The 15,059-nt window shown below is 41.3% G+C and overlaps 1 protein-coding gene across 3 annotated transcripts in view; it reads left to right on the top strand.

Annotated features, from left to right (window-relative positions):
• PRICKLE2 (prickle planar cell polarity protein 2) overlaps window positions 1-15,059 on the top strand; it is a 337,544-nt gene that overhangs the window by 228,783 nt on the left and 93,702 nt on the right. For all 3 annotated transcript variants that reach the window (XM_036870260.1, XM_036870261.1, XM_036870262.1), the window contains one exon: window positions 9,430-9,613. In XM_036870260.1, the coding sequence (XP_036726155.1) occupies window positions 9,430-9,613 (184 nt within the window). The remainder of the gene's footprint in view (window positions 1-9,429; window positions 9,614-15,059) is intronic.

Here is a 15,059-nt window from a genome sequence, read left to right as displayed (position 1 = left end):
GCCCCTGGAGCCCGGGCGGAGGGCAGGGAGTTGGATGGGCCCGGCAGCGGGTTTTGGCTCTGTGCTCGCACCAGCCTCGTACCCAGCTGGCCCTGTCACAGTCTCCGCCCTTGAGCTTCTGTGTTTTTTAGGAAACCGGTTTTCCTTTCTCACAGAGATAGAAATCTTGCTTCCAGACATGGCAAGTGTCAAGGTTCATGCCTGGGTCCCTCATTCAGACGGAGTGTTTGCCAAAAAAGGGGAAAAACACAGTATTGTGGCTGGGGGGAGGGGGTTAAGGAGCCAGTGAGGCTGCAAATAACAGGATATGCCAGCGTCTGGGTATCAAGACAGAGGAATATAGGAATTCCAAGGGGAAGGGGATTAAGGAGAAAGGAAGAGCTTTCCTACACCCACTAAGATGGCACCGTCCCCTGAATCTCACATCGCTGCTTGGGCTTTGGGACAGGCAGTGGCTCAGCCAGTTCGGTCCCTGTCATCCACGCCGACCGTGATGGGGGAGGGGAGGCCACACACCACCTCCTGAGAATGACTCATGCCACGCTCTTCCCCACCTCAGAGCCTCTGCTTGCTTTCCCTCTGCCGGGAAAACTCTCTCCCCGGTGTTTCTCAGAGCTGCTTCCTACTTCGTCTTCTAGTCACAACTCACATGTCACTTCAGTGGGGAGGCCTGTCCTGATCCACCCTCGGCCCCTCTCTCATCTCCTTGCTTGTTTCCATCATGACACTGATCACAGCCTATAAATGGCAAGTTTATCTATGTGTTTACCTGACTGTTGTCTGTCTTCCTCACTTGACTTGAAGCCCCATGAGGTTAGAGATACTGTCTGAATCACTGCTGTATGACCAGCATCTTCACACAGCGCCTAGTACACAGTACATGCTCAGTCACTGTTGTCTGCCTGGATGGTTGGATGGATGTGGATGGAAGGATGGTTGGAAAGATGCAGGGAAGGATGGAAAGATGCACAGAAGAGAAGAAGGAAGATTTGGCCACTCTCCTTAAAACAAGGTGGTGGGAAGAACATTGGTCTTGGAGTCAGACGGCGTAGGTTCTAATCTGTATAACTTCATTCAAGTTGCGTATGAGTTTGTAGAACACATAGTTCATATGCGTGAAATGGATAAAAATGCCAACTTTATAGGGCTGCTGAGAATGAATAAAGGAGGTAAACTGTGAAACAAAATGACTATTATAAACCTTCTGTAAATGTAAGAAATAATATTAATATTAGAAATACAGCCGCCGCGTTCACCCTTACCGGCCATCCTCCAGTAGCAAAGTACGTACTGGAGTCAGGGCCCTGGGGCTCAGACCTGTGGTGTGGAGTCCCTGACCCTTTGGGGACAGACTTCCGCCTCTTGCAGCATCCTCATCTCATTTCGTTTCAAGCCAGCCTCCTCAAGTATATATCCCGCCTGCCTGCCTTCCTGTCTTCTCATCCTCCGGTTGTGTTTTTGTGAGGCATGTGGAAGGTAGGAGCTGAAGCCCTGTGCCTGGGTCATGTGATCATGTGACGCATGCGATTTTGGAGGGGAACAGGTAGTGTTCTTTGTGATAGTTCAGTTTTGACAATTCTGACTTATTCCTCACGGGAGTATCTCAGCGATATCTTAAAACAGGGGGACCCCACTTCCAATTCTTACCGGCTCACTTACTCAGCACGGTGATGCCTTTTTTGGCTAAGAATACCCAGTGTTTCTTTATTCAGTTAGATCCAGGCAGCCTGCAGCCCAGTACAATCTCTCTTCACTCAAAACACGTATTTACCTGTTTTTTAGTAAAAAAAAAAAAAAAACAGGTAAAGTGGGAAGGCTATTCCAGAGTGCAGTAAACTGAGAATAATTTTTGGCTCATTTTAGGCTGGTGCTCTGCATGTGTGTGATACGTTTCCAATAAGTTCTCATTGGAAGTTTGAGGAAATTGGGCAGCAGAGCAGACTGGGGAAGGCTGGTTCCTGCCCAGGACAGATCCTTTAGGTGGTTGGCAGTGACATACGTTATCACACCTCTGAGAGTCTGTGACCGATGTACAAAGACACAATTCAGAGCCAGGGCTTAGTGGTTTTAAATTATCCATGCCCCATCTCTCCCTACTTGCACAGAAAATTGAAAGTTGATAGCTGTAGAAATCTGGTTTTCAGATGTTTTTTTATCTGAGGAACCTAACTTAACTCTGTGATACCCGTAAGTGTCTATTGCAATTCCCACGTTTTTGGCGTCTTCCACGCTACATAAATAAATTCTCTGATCCTGCTACAGGGCACCAGATCAGAACAAACCGACTTATCTGCATTGAAGAATGCACATCTCCTTGCCGAGAATGTTGTGTGTACGTGTGTGGGTAGCTCTGGCTCATGTCTTTCTGTTTCAGGCCAGAGTCTCGTCCCTTGGTCCTCGCTGATGGCGTGCACATAGAATGAAATCTGGTCTCTAGTTTCTTAACATGAGGGAAAAAGGGGACCAGCAGCTGTTTCTGTTTAACAGTGATTATCTCTGGGATTGTGAGTGTTTGAATTATTTTTCTTCTTCTTGCTTATCTGTAATTCCTGATTCTTTTCTACATACATTGTATACTGCTTTTCTTTTTAGGATAAGGAGGTAGTAACTTTAAATTACCATAGGAGAAAAAGGCTTCCTCTTTTCCTCTTATTAAGAATAAAAGGAGTTAATTCTTTTGCCTTCAGTGAACTCAAGTCATGGAAGAATTTAAATACCTAGGACACATCTATTATTTAGCAAAAAGCTATGGAGGCTTTTGGGTTCTTTTAGCCCTCTGTCTTTAACAAAAGTGTCTTTTCCCACACCTGATCTCAGCTGCCTGAGGCGTTGCCATATTGAGCCCAGAACTATGCATTCCTCATTTATCACTTGATTTGTGTTGGGACTGAGCCACTCTTCAAGCAGTCTGTCCTTTGACCCTGTGCATAAAAGTGGCCTGAACCTGATCTGACCATGGACTTGGGACACAGAAGCCCATACCACAGGGGAGGTAGAAGGCAGGACCGAAAGCAGGCTGGCAACGAGAGACACTGTTCTGGTGGCTGATGTTGTCCTGCTTCTCACCAGCATCTCTTCACACACATGCCCCAGAGGTACCTGGCTGAGTGACAGGTGGGCTTAGTGATACGAGTTTAATACATGGTAGTCAGGAGGGGTTGGAATAGATCCCCTGGAACAGTTTTAAAAATGTACATTGTCCAGAGACCATCCGGTAATGTTGGTAGAACACGCCAGTTTTCAGACTATACTCTGACTCACGTGCTCCCCTTCTAACTGGGAGGCTGGCTATAGAAAAATGTCCTGCAAGTGCATGTCAGAATCACCTGGAATGCTGGTGGACATGCACTTCCGGGGCCCTGTCTCAGTCCTATCAAATCAAAGTCACTGGGGCACATCAGCGCTCCCCAGTCATCTCCATGTAATGTCTTAGAAACCGGGTATACAATTTCCTATGACTAGAATCATCATTATCTGCAGAGTTTGATGATTAGGAATTGTGTGTCTCTTTAAAAGCCATCAATAGCCTCTGTTTTTCTTTTTGTCTTTCTTCCATCTATCAAATTATTGGGCACCTACTTCATATTTTGATAATACTAGAAATGACCTTGAACTGTCCTGGGAAGTATGCTGGTTTCCAGACTTGTGTTTTTGGAACCCTTGGGAGGTTAGGACCATGAAAATGCCTGGATATTGGGAGAAGGTTGAGCTTGAGAGAAGTTGGGCTCCGGGCCTCCTTCTGTCACATCAACTTGGGCAGCTCTGTTTTATATATTGAGTTTCCACATGGGAGTTCAAAAAATATTTTCCTCTCATTAAAAAAAAAAGAAGAAGGAGAAGAAGAGGGATGAAAGAGAGAAAGAAGGAAAGCGGGGAGGGGGAGGACTTGATGATGTTTCCAATCCTATCCCAATCTAGAATCCTGCAGTTTATGACTTGAACTGTCAGCATCGTGTGACAACGGAAGACTCCTTTCTTGCCTTCATCCTATCGCTTCTCACACAAAACAAGACATTGTGGTTCAGGATTCAGTGTTATAAATAACCTGTCAACATCTCAAAGATGAGACACTCCCCCCAACAGACACACCGCCCCCCAATCTATTTATAATGAATCCTTCGGAATCACGGTAGGTGAGTTAATTGGTATAAATTGTTAGTCATTTTGCAAATGGTGTGGTCACTGGTGCAGATGACCAGAGTACTTTGAGACGGTTCAAAAGAGAGCCTTCACCTGCCGGTATTGTGTATTTCATGGAAGAGCCAATTGTGGCTTCTGAATACGGAAGCGAATGAATTTACAGCTGCAGGTTTCGGGTGGGGGGGGGGTGGCAAGGGTTGTTGCTGGGTAGAGGGAGGGGAGAAGGAGGATGCAGGATGTCTGCTCTCTGAATCATGCCTTATTCCTTGGAAACCTGTCATTCACAAACCCAATTATGTACAGGTAGAATGTCACCTCTGACAGAATGAAACCAATGCAAGCTTTGTATGATTGGGTTTTTAAATGAAATCCTGCTTTACTAGCAGGTTCTATTTTCATAAATGTCTATTTAAAAAAAAAAAAAAGCCAAATCATATATTTCCCCACGCACTCCTGAAAAGCTTTAATCAGTGTGTCGAAACAGAGAGCTGTTGGGTGTTGCTGTGTGCATTTTGCCAAGAGGGAGAGAAAGAAGTGAGGACCAAGAGAAATGCTCTTGGCTTTACCTCTGACCCTCCACACCTTTCTCAGCATCTGGGCCTTGCGTTCCTCATTTGTAAACAGAAGTTGTTACATTAGTCTCTCCAAAGGCTGTCATGGAAGCACTCAAAGGTTAAAAATTCTCTGCAAATAATAATGCCTTGCCACAGAAGTACCTGTTAATTATAAATGAGGAATGGAAGGCAGGCAGCTAGCAGGGAAAATACGTAAGGTCCTTGTGGTTTTGATTTACCTTTTTTTCTTTTTCCTTTTTCTTGTTTCCTCTTTGGTTTTGATTTTTCTGAATGTGTTTGTTGTTCAGGAGTGAAAGGCGATTCTCTGGTTGGAGTCAGGTATGCCCTCTGTAGGTTATTATTAGGGTTCGGGGGTCAGATTGATCCTACTCTGAATCTCTGTTCTGCTGGCTATTTCAGGTGTACTTTGAACATGTTGCTTAAACTCTCTGAGCCTTTGTTCTCTGCAAAGTGGGAGTGATATTTCCTTTCTCGGACGACTGGTGTGCGAATCTGGGCTCGTGCGTGTCAGGTGTAAGCAAGTCAGGTGCTGTGCGTTCTGCTCCTGTGTGCCTCCGCGCTAATCGTGCTCGCCCTTATCCTGCTTCACCATTCTTGTTTTGCATTGCACTTAGCATCTTTAATGTGCTATTGTATATGATCGAATGATTTGTTATGTTTGCTGCTTATTGTTTGTTTCTTCCCCTCTGAGAATATAGGTTCTATGAGGGGAGGGATCTTTATTTGTTTTGGTTGGGTATCAGTAGTGCCTAGAGCAGTGCCTGGCAGATGGTAGGTACTTGGTGGTTATTTGCTGAATGACTAAAGAGGGCCCGAAGCCCTCACCCCTTTCTCCCTTCTCTTCAGGCTTCTACTCAGTGAGACTCATTATGGATCTGGTTCTTTAATTCTGTGTTTTGCTTTCGTCTTGTCTTTGTTCCTTCTTCTGGAGCTTCGAAGTTCATTAGATTATGTCCATCCAGCATTAAAAAGTGTGCTGTTCCCTGCCTTGCTGAATAAATGAGTTTCATTGATGAATATTCTGGAGACTGCATTTAGAAAAAAGATCTCTACATTTTGTTCTAAAAGTATGACTTTCTAGTAAAAAACCATTAGTCACCAAAGAGCTTCCTAAACTTGCTTAAACACACTGAAACTTTTTTCTTCCCTTAGGTAATAAACTGACATAAAAAGTTTTGGAGGGAAAAAAACAAAACAAAACCCTGACTGCTTCCCAAGACCCCTGACTTCTTTGCAGTAGCTAATTAATTAAAGAGTTACTGTTAAAATGAGCTCAGACTATTTTTAAAAGCAATAGCCAGGGTTTGGATGAAACTTCTCTGAGGTGGGAGATGCAAACCAGATCCAAGTGTGCATTCTGTCTGGGTATATCTTCAGTCGGATGAAAGGCAGGAAGTGGGAGAATCTGACAAGCCTCACTTGGCTGGACAAAACTGATTTTGTTTCTTTAAATGCATTTTGGTGTCAAAATTCAGGCCAAGACATTAAAAGAATAGGGACAGAAACCGACTGATCATCTCAATAGATGCAAAAAAGCATCTGACAAAATCCAACACCCTTTGTTGATAAAAACACTCAATGACTAGCATAGAAGGAAGCTTCTTCAACTTAAAAAAGGAAAGTTACCCAAAAACCCACGATTATATAATACTTGATGGTGAAGGATTGGATACTTTCCCTTAAGGTCAGGAAAAAGACAGAGAGCTCCACACTTGCCACTTCTGTTCACTGGAGGACCTAGCCAGGGCAATAAGGCAAGATAAAGAAAAAATCAGCATTAGATTGGAAAGGAAGGAATGCAACTGTCTCTATTCACAGATGATGTGATCTTGTATATAGGAAATCCTAAGGAATACACACACACACACACACAAACACCCACTCACACTATTTGAACTAATAAACCAGTTCAGCAAAATTGTAAGATACAAGATCAAGGTACAAAAATCATTTGTGTTTCTATACGCTACAATCTGAAAATGTAATTATGCAAACAATTCCATTTACAATAATGTCAAAAAGAATAAAATACTTGGGAATGAACTTAACAAAAGAAGTGCAAAACTTGTACCTGAAAACCACAAAATATCATTGAAAGAAATTCGAGTAAACTGAAATAAATGGAAAGACGTTCTTTGCTCATGGATTGGAAGACTTAATATTATTACGATAGCAATACTCTCCAAATTAAAGATTCAGTGCGATCCCTGTCAAAATCCTAGCTTGATTTTTTGCAGAAATTGGCAAGCTAACCCTAAAATTTATATTGATAATTCAGATGTCAGCAGCCCAAAAGAGCCAAAATAATTTTTTAAAAGAAGAACAGAGTTGGAGGACTCACACTTCACAATCTCAAAACTTACTACAAAACTACAGTAATCAAGACAGTATGGTACTAGCATAAGGATACACATGTAGATCAATGGAATAGAATTGACAGTCCAGAATAAACCCTTACATTTATGATCAATTGATTTTTGACAAAGGTCAATGCAATTGAATGGTGCTGGGACAGTTAGATAGCCACATGAGGATGAAGTTGGACTCCTACTTCATGCCATATACAAAACACAACTCAGAATGGGTCATAGACTCAAGTATAAGAGCTAAAACCATAAACCTCTTAGATGAAAATACAAGAGTAAATCTTAATGACCTTGGGTCAAGCAACGGTTTCTTAAATATGATACCCAAAGCATAAGGAACAACAAAAAAAATGAACTTCCTCAAAACCAAAAACTTAGGTGTTTCAAAGGACATCATCAAGAAAGGGAAGACAGCCCACCAAATGAGAGAAAATTTTTACAAAGCATATGTCTGATAAGGACTTGTATCCAGAAAGTATATAAGGAATGCTTTTAGTTCAACAATAAAAAGACAGTTTTAAATGAACTAAAGATTTGAATAACCATTTCTCCAAAGAAGATATATAATAAGCACATAAAAAGATGCTTAACATCATTAGTCATTAAGGAAGTACAAATCAAAACCATTGTAAGATACCACTTCATACCCACTAGGCAACAATCAAAAAGAAAGACAAGGTCAAGTGTAGCAAGAATGTGGAGAAAATGGAGCACTCGTTCATTAACAGGTGGGAATGTAAAAAAGAGCAGATATTTTGGAAAACAGTTTGATAGTTCCTCAAAATGTTAAACATAAAGTTACTGTATGACCCAGAAATTCCATTCCTAGGTAAATACCCAAGAGACCTGAAAACATATATCCATACCAAAAAACGTGTACATAAACAAAGCACCATTATTCAAAAAAACTAAAAAGTGGAAACAATCCAAATGTCTACCAGTTGATAAATGGATAAACAAAATTTAGTATATCCATGTAATGGAATATTATAATGCAATTAAAGGAAATGAAAGATTGACACATGCTTCAACATGGATTTACCTTGAAAACATCATGCTGTGTGAAAGAAGCCAGTTTCAAAAGACTGCATATAGTAAGATTCCATTTATATGAAATTTCCAGTACAGGTAAAACCTTAGAGACAGGAAATAGATTAGTGGTTGTCAGGGCCTGCGGGGAGGGGAAGGTGGGAAGTTACTGCTAATGCACATGGAGTTTCTTTTGAGGGTGAAGAAAATGTTCTAAAATTAGTGGTGATGCTTTCACATCTCTGAGAATATACTAAAAACCAATGAATTGTAGACTTTTAAATGGTGAATTTTATGGTGTGTGGATTATATCTTCACAAAGCTGTTGTCAAAAAAATTCAGGCACATGGGGATTAGAATTCTGGGCTGTTTCATCAGTTTCATAAGGTGCTACTGAAACTAATTCTGAAGGTCAGAGTACAGGTACAACAGCTTATTTTCTTAAAATTTTTTCCTCCTTTATTTTTTTCCTTTCTTTTTATTTTACTGGTAGAAGCTAGAAATGCTCTTGTGTTGCTGACATCAGCATTTTTATTGCTTCATCATTTTTGTAGCCATGGAAAAGGGAACAGATGGTAATCTTAAAAGAGAAATGTTTTATTTGGGAGAGAGAATTGTGTCTTTGGCTGCTATCTTTGGAAATAATTCCCATGCATGATCCTCTTGTGTATTAAAAAAAAAGCTACCAATGTGGGGTAATTTGGGGTTTCTAATTAGAATTTCAAGCCTACAAGTATCTTTAGTGGAGGTGAAAATGTGTTTCCCATGAGATCTTAGGATCAGCGTTGTTTAATGGGCAAAAATATTTTTGCTCTTCTTAAAATCTCACCTGCAGTTATTTTTATAACCACTTCCTTTTCCTAAGGTCTAGAAACCTTTTATAAAAACGGAATGTTGTCACTGTTTGTTAAACCTACTGGTAATATTTCTGGTCTGCATATGTATTGTGTATATTTAATTACTATTCCAGTCAAGGAAATTGTGGTCATGGTCCATATCTAGTGTTCTACCTAGTAAAATAAAAAGTATTTTGACATTCCTCTTGGGATACTGATTTAGAAGAAAAGGTTGCGGTCCACGTTTAAATACCCTTGGCGTGCTTACCTGGTGGCCTCTGATGGCTCAGGACGTTTCCAGGTACGCAGTGCCACGCCTTCTACAAAGACAGGCGTGCTATCGAACTCTCCTTCAGATGCCCGAAGCCGGTTGCCAAGGAACGTGTTTATGGTTTGGGATCCACGGGCTGGTGAGTGGCAGGCCAAGTGAAAAAAATGGTTTCTTTTGCCTTCCTTCTCACCTCCCGCCTTTGCTGCTTGCAGGAAGATCTGCCTGCACTGCAAGTGCCCTCAAGAGGAGCACATGGTAACGGTGATGCCCCTGGCGATGGAGAAGACCGTCAGCAAACTCATGTTTGACTTCCAGAGGAACTCGACCTCGGATGACGACTCAGGCTGTGCCTTGGAGGAGTACGCCTGGGTCCCGCCGGGGCTGAAGCCTGAACAGGTACCGTTCTTGACGGGAGGGCAGTTATGGGGTTGCCTTTTACCTTTGTCTTATGCCGTCCTTCCTCATTCCAGTTCAGAAGGGAGAGTTGACTTTGCTGATTCAGACAAGTGGGGCTACATGGGATGAAGATGTCTGGGGCCCCAGTGGGAAACCAGGAAGAGAAATGAAACTGAGCCTTGGGTGGGCCATGGCTAATTCATTCAGTATTGCCATTTTTAACTGTTACCAAAAGATTGTCTAGAAACGTCTAGAAACATTAGATAGTGAAACTTCATTTTTGGAGAGGGAAGGGACGTTCTACATTGGCCATCAATCTTAATGTTAAGATTCTTTGTAAAGGAGAATAAGGAAATAAGGACTTACCTTATTCTTCCCAGTGATCTAATGCTGTGTTCAAAAGTTTGGCCTGGCTTTACAAAGAACGACATTGACATTTCCTGAAATATTTTGGCACTGCCCACAGGCTGTAAATATTATAAGCTTGGTTAGATGAACTTGGTTTCTTTCGTTTCACTGCATTTCTCTCAGTGATATACAGCTTCTGCTTTGCATTTCTTGGTCCTTGGAATTTTCTCCTCCACAAGCCTCATGTTGGTTTAGAAGCCCCTCCTGTAAGCTGGATATTGTCATGATCTTCCCAGTGCGTCTTTGAGAGACAGGTTTATCAGAATCTTAAGTGTTCGACCACTATACCCTTCCTCTGACACAAGAAGTTTCTTTCTCTGGAGATCTTCTCTATGTCTTGACAATGTTTTGAAGCTTAAAAACCCTAAAATGTGAAGTCAGGAACTTTAGATGTGGTGATGCTTTTAGAAAAGGTTCTTTATGGTTAGGGAAGACCTAAGAATTCACGAAGAACTTAAGGATGGGACCCTGATAACATCTCTTTGGTTAGCCATTTCTTGTCTATGGTCATACCACCCTGAATGCACCCAATCTCGTCTTTCGTTAGCCATTTCTTATTCTTCTTTCTTTCCTTCTGAGGTTGTAAATGAACAGATGAAATCAAGCACACAGGCAGGATTTGTTTAGCCAGCAAAGGATTGTTTAAATTTTGAATTAGTCACTAATACTTAAAAATTACTAACACTTAAAAATTAGGAAATTTTAATTTTAAAGTTTAAAATCTTACTGTTCAGGGATTTATTTGTGTGCAGGCCATTGAGTTGAGCACTAGTACTTCTTTCCAGGAAGTGTTTAGAAGGAATGACTCTCCAAGTCACCCTAGTGTCCACTAAGCCCATTTCATCCTTTTGTGTTAATCTTCCTACGCCCTACAGGCACTTCCGGTTTGTGATCTCTACTCTGATTCTTACTAGGAAGAAAATGTCTTAGAATAGAAACATTCACAGAAAATAATCTCCATGAGAATTGAAGGGACTTCTGTGTTGGGTTATCAGCGGAAAAAAAGAAGTGTGTTCTCTCTTAGTTTGTAGGTTAAGGTTATATCTTGATTTTCTTCTGTTCCAGTAAAGACTGTATTATTAAAGAATAAGTTGAAGAAGAATGAGAGTATTTGATTGAGTTTGTCTGGAAACTCATATGAGGTGGTGGGTGACTGAATATCTGTGTTTGACGTCGCGATTCTACTGGCAGTACTTGAGCAGTGAGTTTTCACACCTCGATACAGCTGTGAACTTGTTTTGATACAGCTGTGAGCTTGTTTCGTTTTCTTGCTAACCTCATTTCCAGCAGCTTCTAAGAGACCCACCCTTCTTTTATTCACATTGCTTCCTGCTGAGTTGGGCCCTGGAATTCCAAAGTTAAGCTATTTTCAGTTCCCTGCTTAGGTAGATTCTTTTCTAAGGCCATTAAATATCATTCTATGATATTCATATTCAGAGAACATTTTCTACTGCCCCAAGAGAACAGACAGTTGCAGAAGCTAAAGATCTTGGTTACATTCACCAATTCCAAAAGTAAGTGCTTATGTATTTTTGAAGGCCACTTGCCTCATCCAAAGTGAACGTCTTTGGAAAACATAAAATGACTTTCTTTGATTTGTTTTGAAAGAAAATGTTTAATGCTAGGGCTTCCCTGTGGGCGCAGTGGTTAAGAATCCGCCTGCCACTGCAGGGGACACGGGTTCGATCCCGGGTTCGATCCCTGGTCCGGGAAGATCCCACATGCCAGGGAGCAACTAAGCCCATGTGCCACAACTACTGAGCCTGCGCTCTAGAGCCTGTGCTCCGCAACAAGAGAAGCCCATGCACCGCGATGAAGAGTAGGCCCTGCTCGCTGCAACTAGAGAAAGCCCGCGCGCAGCAATGAAGACCCAACACAGCCAAAAAAAATTTTTTAATAAATAAATAATAAATTTTTAAAAAAATGATTAATGCTATTAAACAAGTGGTTTGAATTATGTCAGGTGGCAGGATATTCCCATCTCTTATAACTGTATTTTTCTTTAAATGGTTTTCTCTATTCCCTACACTTACTCTAACCTATATGATACAGATGATTGATTAGAAAGGAAATTGTTCTCCAGAGAGAGACTGTCTCTTTAAGCCATTTGAAGGGCTCTATGTTTGCCTAATAAAATATGGATCTGTATTAAAGGTGTTTCAGGGGATCATGTTGCATGAAAAAAATGGTCTTCAAATTTTTTAATTATGAGATCTTTTAAAGTCTATTATTAATGGAACTGATTATAGGTTTAAAGATTTTTTTAAAAGCTGCCTAGTAGCTTTTAGAAAAATTTGAGACCCTAAATGCCTTTTACTAATAAAAATTCTGATGTTTAATACGATGTTAGTTGTCTCTGGTTTGAGAAAAACCGTTTTTCTATCAAGAGAAATTACAGTGAACATTAAAATGCTTTGTGCTGGAGGAGAAATAGTCAAGACCAGTTAGGGTTCCAAGTAATGTGTTTTCATTCTTGTTAGAAACCTTTCATTTTATTCCCTGGTCGTGGGGTTGGTAATATGCCTTCAGGTGACACTCTTTATTATTCTATTTCTTCTGAGAAATACCTTCAGTTCAATATAATGTGAACGAAAGTTACCTCCGTTTTAGGGAGGTGTTCTTGAACACGGGCACTTAATTTTATAAAAATCCATTAGCTGCAAAACGCAACCTTAAAATAGTGTGGAAAATGATAAATATGACAGTCGATGCTGGAAAAGAAAGGCTTCTATCTTGTATTTTTTAATGGCTGGACTGAAAACTGATCAGAGAAGTTGCCCAGATCCTTTGCCTCTGCTCACTACAAATGAGGTGTTTAGTATTATCCAGAGAGCCCTGCGTAGGCAGAGCAGAGAACTGGAGTCTTCCCTGACTGACCATCTGAATTCATCTGTAAGGCTCCAATTTCTCTTCAGGCTTAAGCAATTTACTGTATGTGCCCTGTCTCCTAGAGATGCTATGGTGATACATTTACAGTAGATAATACTTTAGGAAGAATTTGGAAATTATTTAACAAGCTTTAAGAAAGGAAAACGGTGAGCAGGGTTTCTCAATCTCAGTGCTATTGACATTTTAAGCTGAATAATTCTTGGTGTCCTGTCCATTGTAGGATGATTGGCAGCATCCCTGGCCCCCACCGACTAGATGTCAGTAGCACTCACCACCCTCTCCCCGCAACATTGGGATGACCAGACATGTATCCAGATATTGCCCATTGCCCCTGGGGGATGAGCTGGGCACCCCAGTTGAGAACCACTGGGTAAAAGTAATGGTAGAACCTGGAGGACGTGTCAGCACAAGCCTGGCCCAATCAGGACAAGAAAAGGATGACTCAATTCAGCAAACCTTTATTTGAGCACCTACCAGGTCCTAGCCCTGGTGTTATAGCTGCTGCCTTGAAAGGAGGCTGAGTGTTTGGCAGAGTGAAAAAGGTGATCCCACGCTGCTCAAGCAGAGGCCAGTGCTCTCCGAGGTGGATCCTGCCATCCTCCCGATAAGTCAAAACAAGAAGTGAAATGGTGTGAGGAACAGGTGACAGGTGGGTCACCATTTGTCCTCCAAAACAGGAATAGCTTTCTCCTTTTATAATGGGAAGACTTGCCCATTGAAAAAAAGCGAAAGATAAGAAGAAAGAAAGGAGATAAAAATTACTCATAATTCTACCAACCAAGGAAAATTGTTTTCCAACCTTTTTTGCATGTGTGTAACAAGTATCTATATATATGGGGTACATTTCTGTTTTGTTTTGGACAAAAATGTGATGATGGTATCCATTTATCCTGAAATTTTTTTCAGTTCATGTATTGTGAACTTTTTTTCTCTATTTTTTCTATATTTAGAGCCAGATTATCTTTGGGAGTGGCTGTGTAGTTCTCCACTGGTAGTTACTAACCTGTAGTGGCACCACCCACCACTAGGGGGCGCTTGGAAATGTATGTTTAGAAGCGGGGGTTGGGGGGTGGAGGAACTTCCCTGGCGGTCCAGAGGTTAAGACTTCGCCTTCCAGTGCAGGGGATGCGGGTTCGATCGCTGGTCAGGGAGCTAAGATCCCACATGCCTCGAGGCCAGAAGACCAAAACATAAAACAGAAGCAGTATTGTAACAGATTCAATAAAGACTTTAAAGATGGTCCACATCAAAAAAAAAAAAAATCTCAGAAGTGGGTAGTTACTGTCAAAATGACTACGAAACTCCACTAGTATTTTAGTGGGTGGGGGCTTGGGATGCTAAACAGCCTGAAAAGTATCAGACGATCCTGCTCTAAGGAGAATTGACCCCTCCCAAATGCCAAGAGTACCACCATTGAACAACCCTGAACTGAAAATCTATTTTTGAACGTGTGCATCCTTCGTAGCTTTTCTCTATATTAAGTAAACAGTAGCAGCCAACCTTTCTGTACACTTGCTTGCTCCTCGCCTTCAGGACGATTCCTAGAGGTGGATAGGTCACGTGTAAACCTCTTTAAGACTTTTGATTCATTGTGCCAAACTGCCCTCCAGAAATGTAACCGGTGCGTCCTCTGGGTGGATAGACTTCATTGGGTACATGAGGATATGTTTTTTTTATTAGTGCTTCTACTCCTGATCCTTGAAAATCTGAAGAGACCATCAGATTGCTTCTCCTGGGTTGAGTGTCCTTTTCATTGATGTTTCAGATACTCCAGGTATCCATTGAGAGTTCTCAAATGTGGATGTCACCAAATGTTAGTCATTTTACCTTGACCTTAACCGTATTTTTGCACGTAAAGAATAGCCATTGGGTTATTTGTCTGGAACTCTCAACGTTCACTTCAAACTATTGCAGGAAGGATGAAGAGTGGATACTAGAAGTAATTGCCCAATTTTGGGCTTTCAAAGCATTCTTCCGTATGTGGCAAAATAGACCCTCCAGTACTACCTAAAGATGGGGGTGAATTAGCTGGTTTTGAGCCCTGTGAAACTCTAAAATCTCTCTGCTGAGGGTACCTAAAATTCTTTATTTGGCTTTACATTTTAATTTAATGACTATTACTCATCCATCAGATGTCAGATTAACTGTG

The sequence above is a fragment of the Balaenoptera musculus genome, chromosome 11, assembly GCF_009873245.2.
Source record: "Balaenoptera musculus isolate JJ_BM4_2016_0621 chromosome 11, mBalMus1.pri.v3, whole genome shotgun sequence".
Classification (NCBI taxonomy): Eukaryota; Metazoa; Chordata; class Mammalia; order Artiodactyla; family Balaenopteridae; genus Balaenoptera; species Balaenoptera musculus.
Note: the sequence above shows the minus strand (reverse complement) of the source record. Positions and strands in the feature narration are given on the sequence as shown.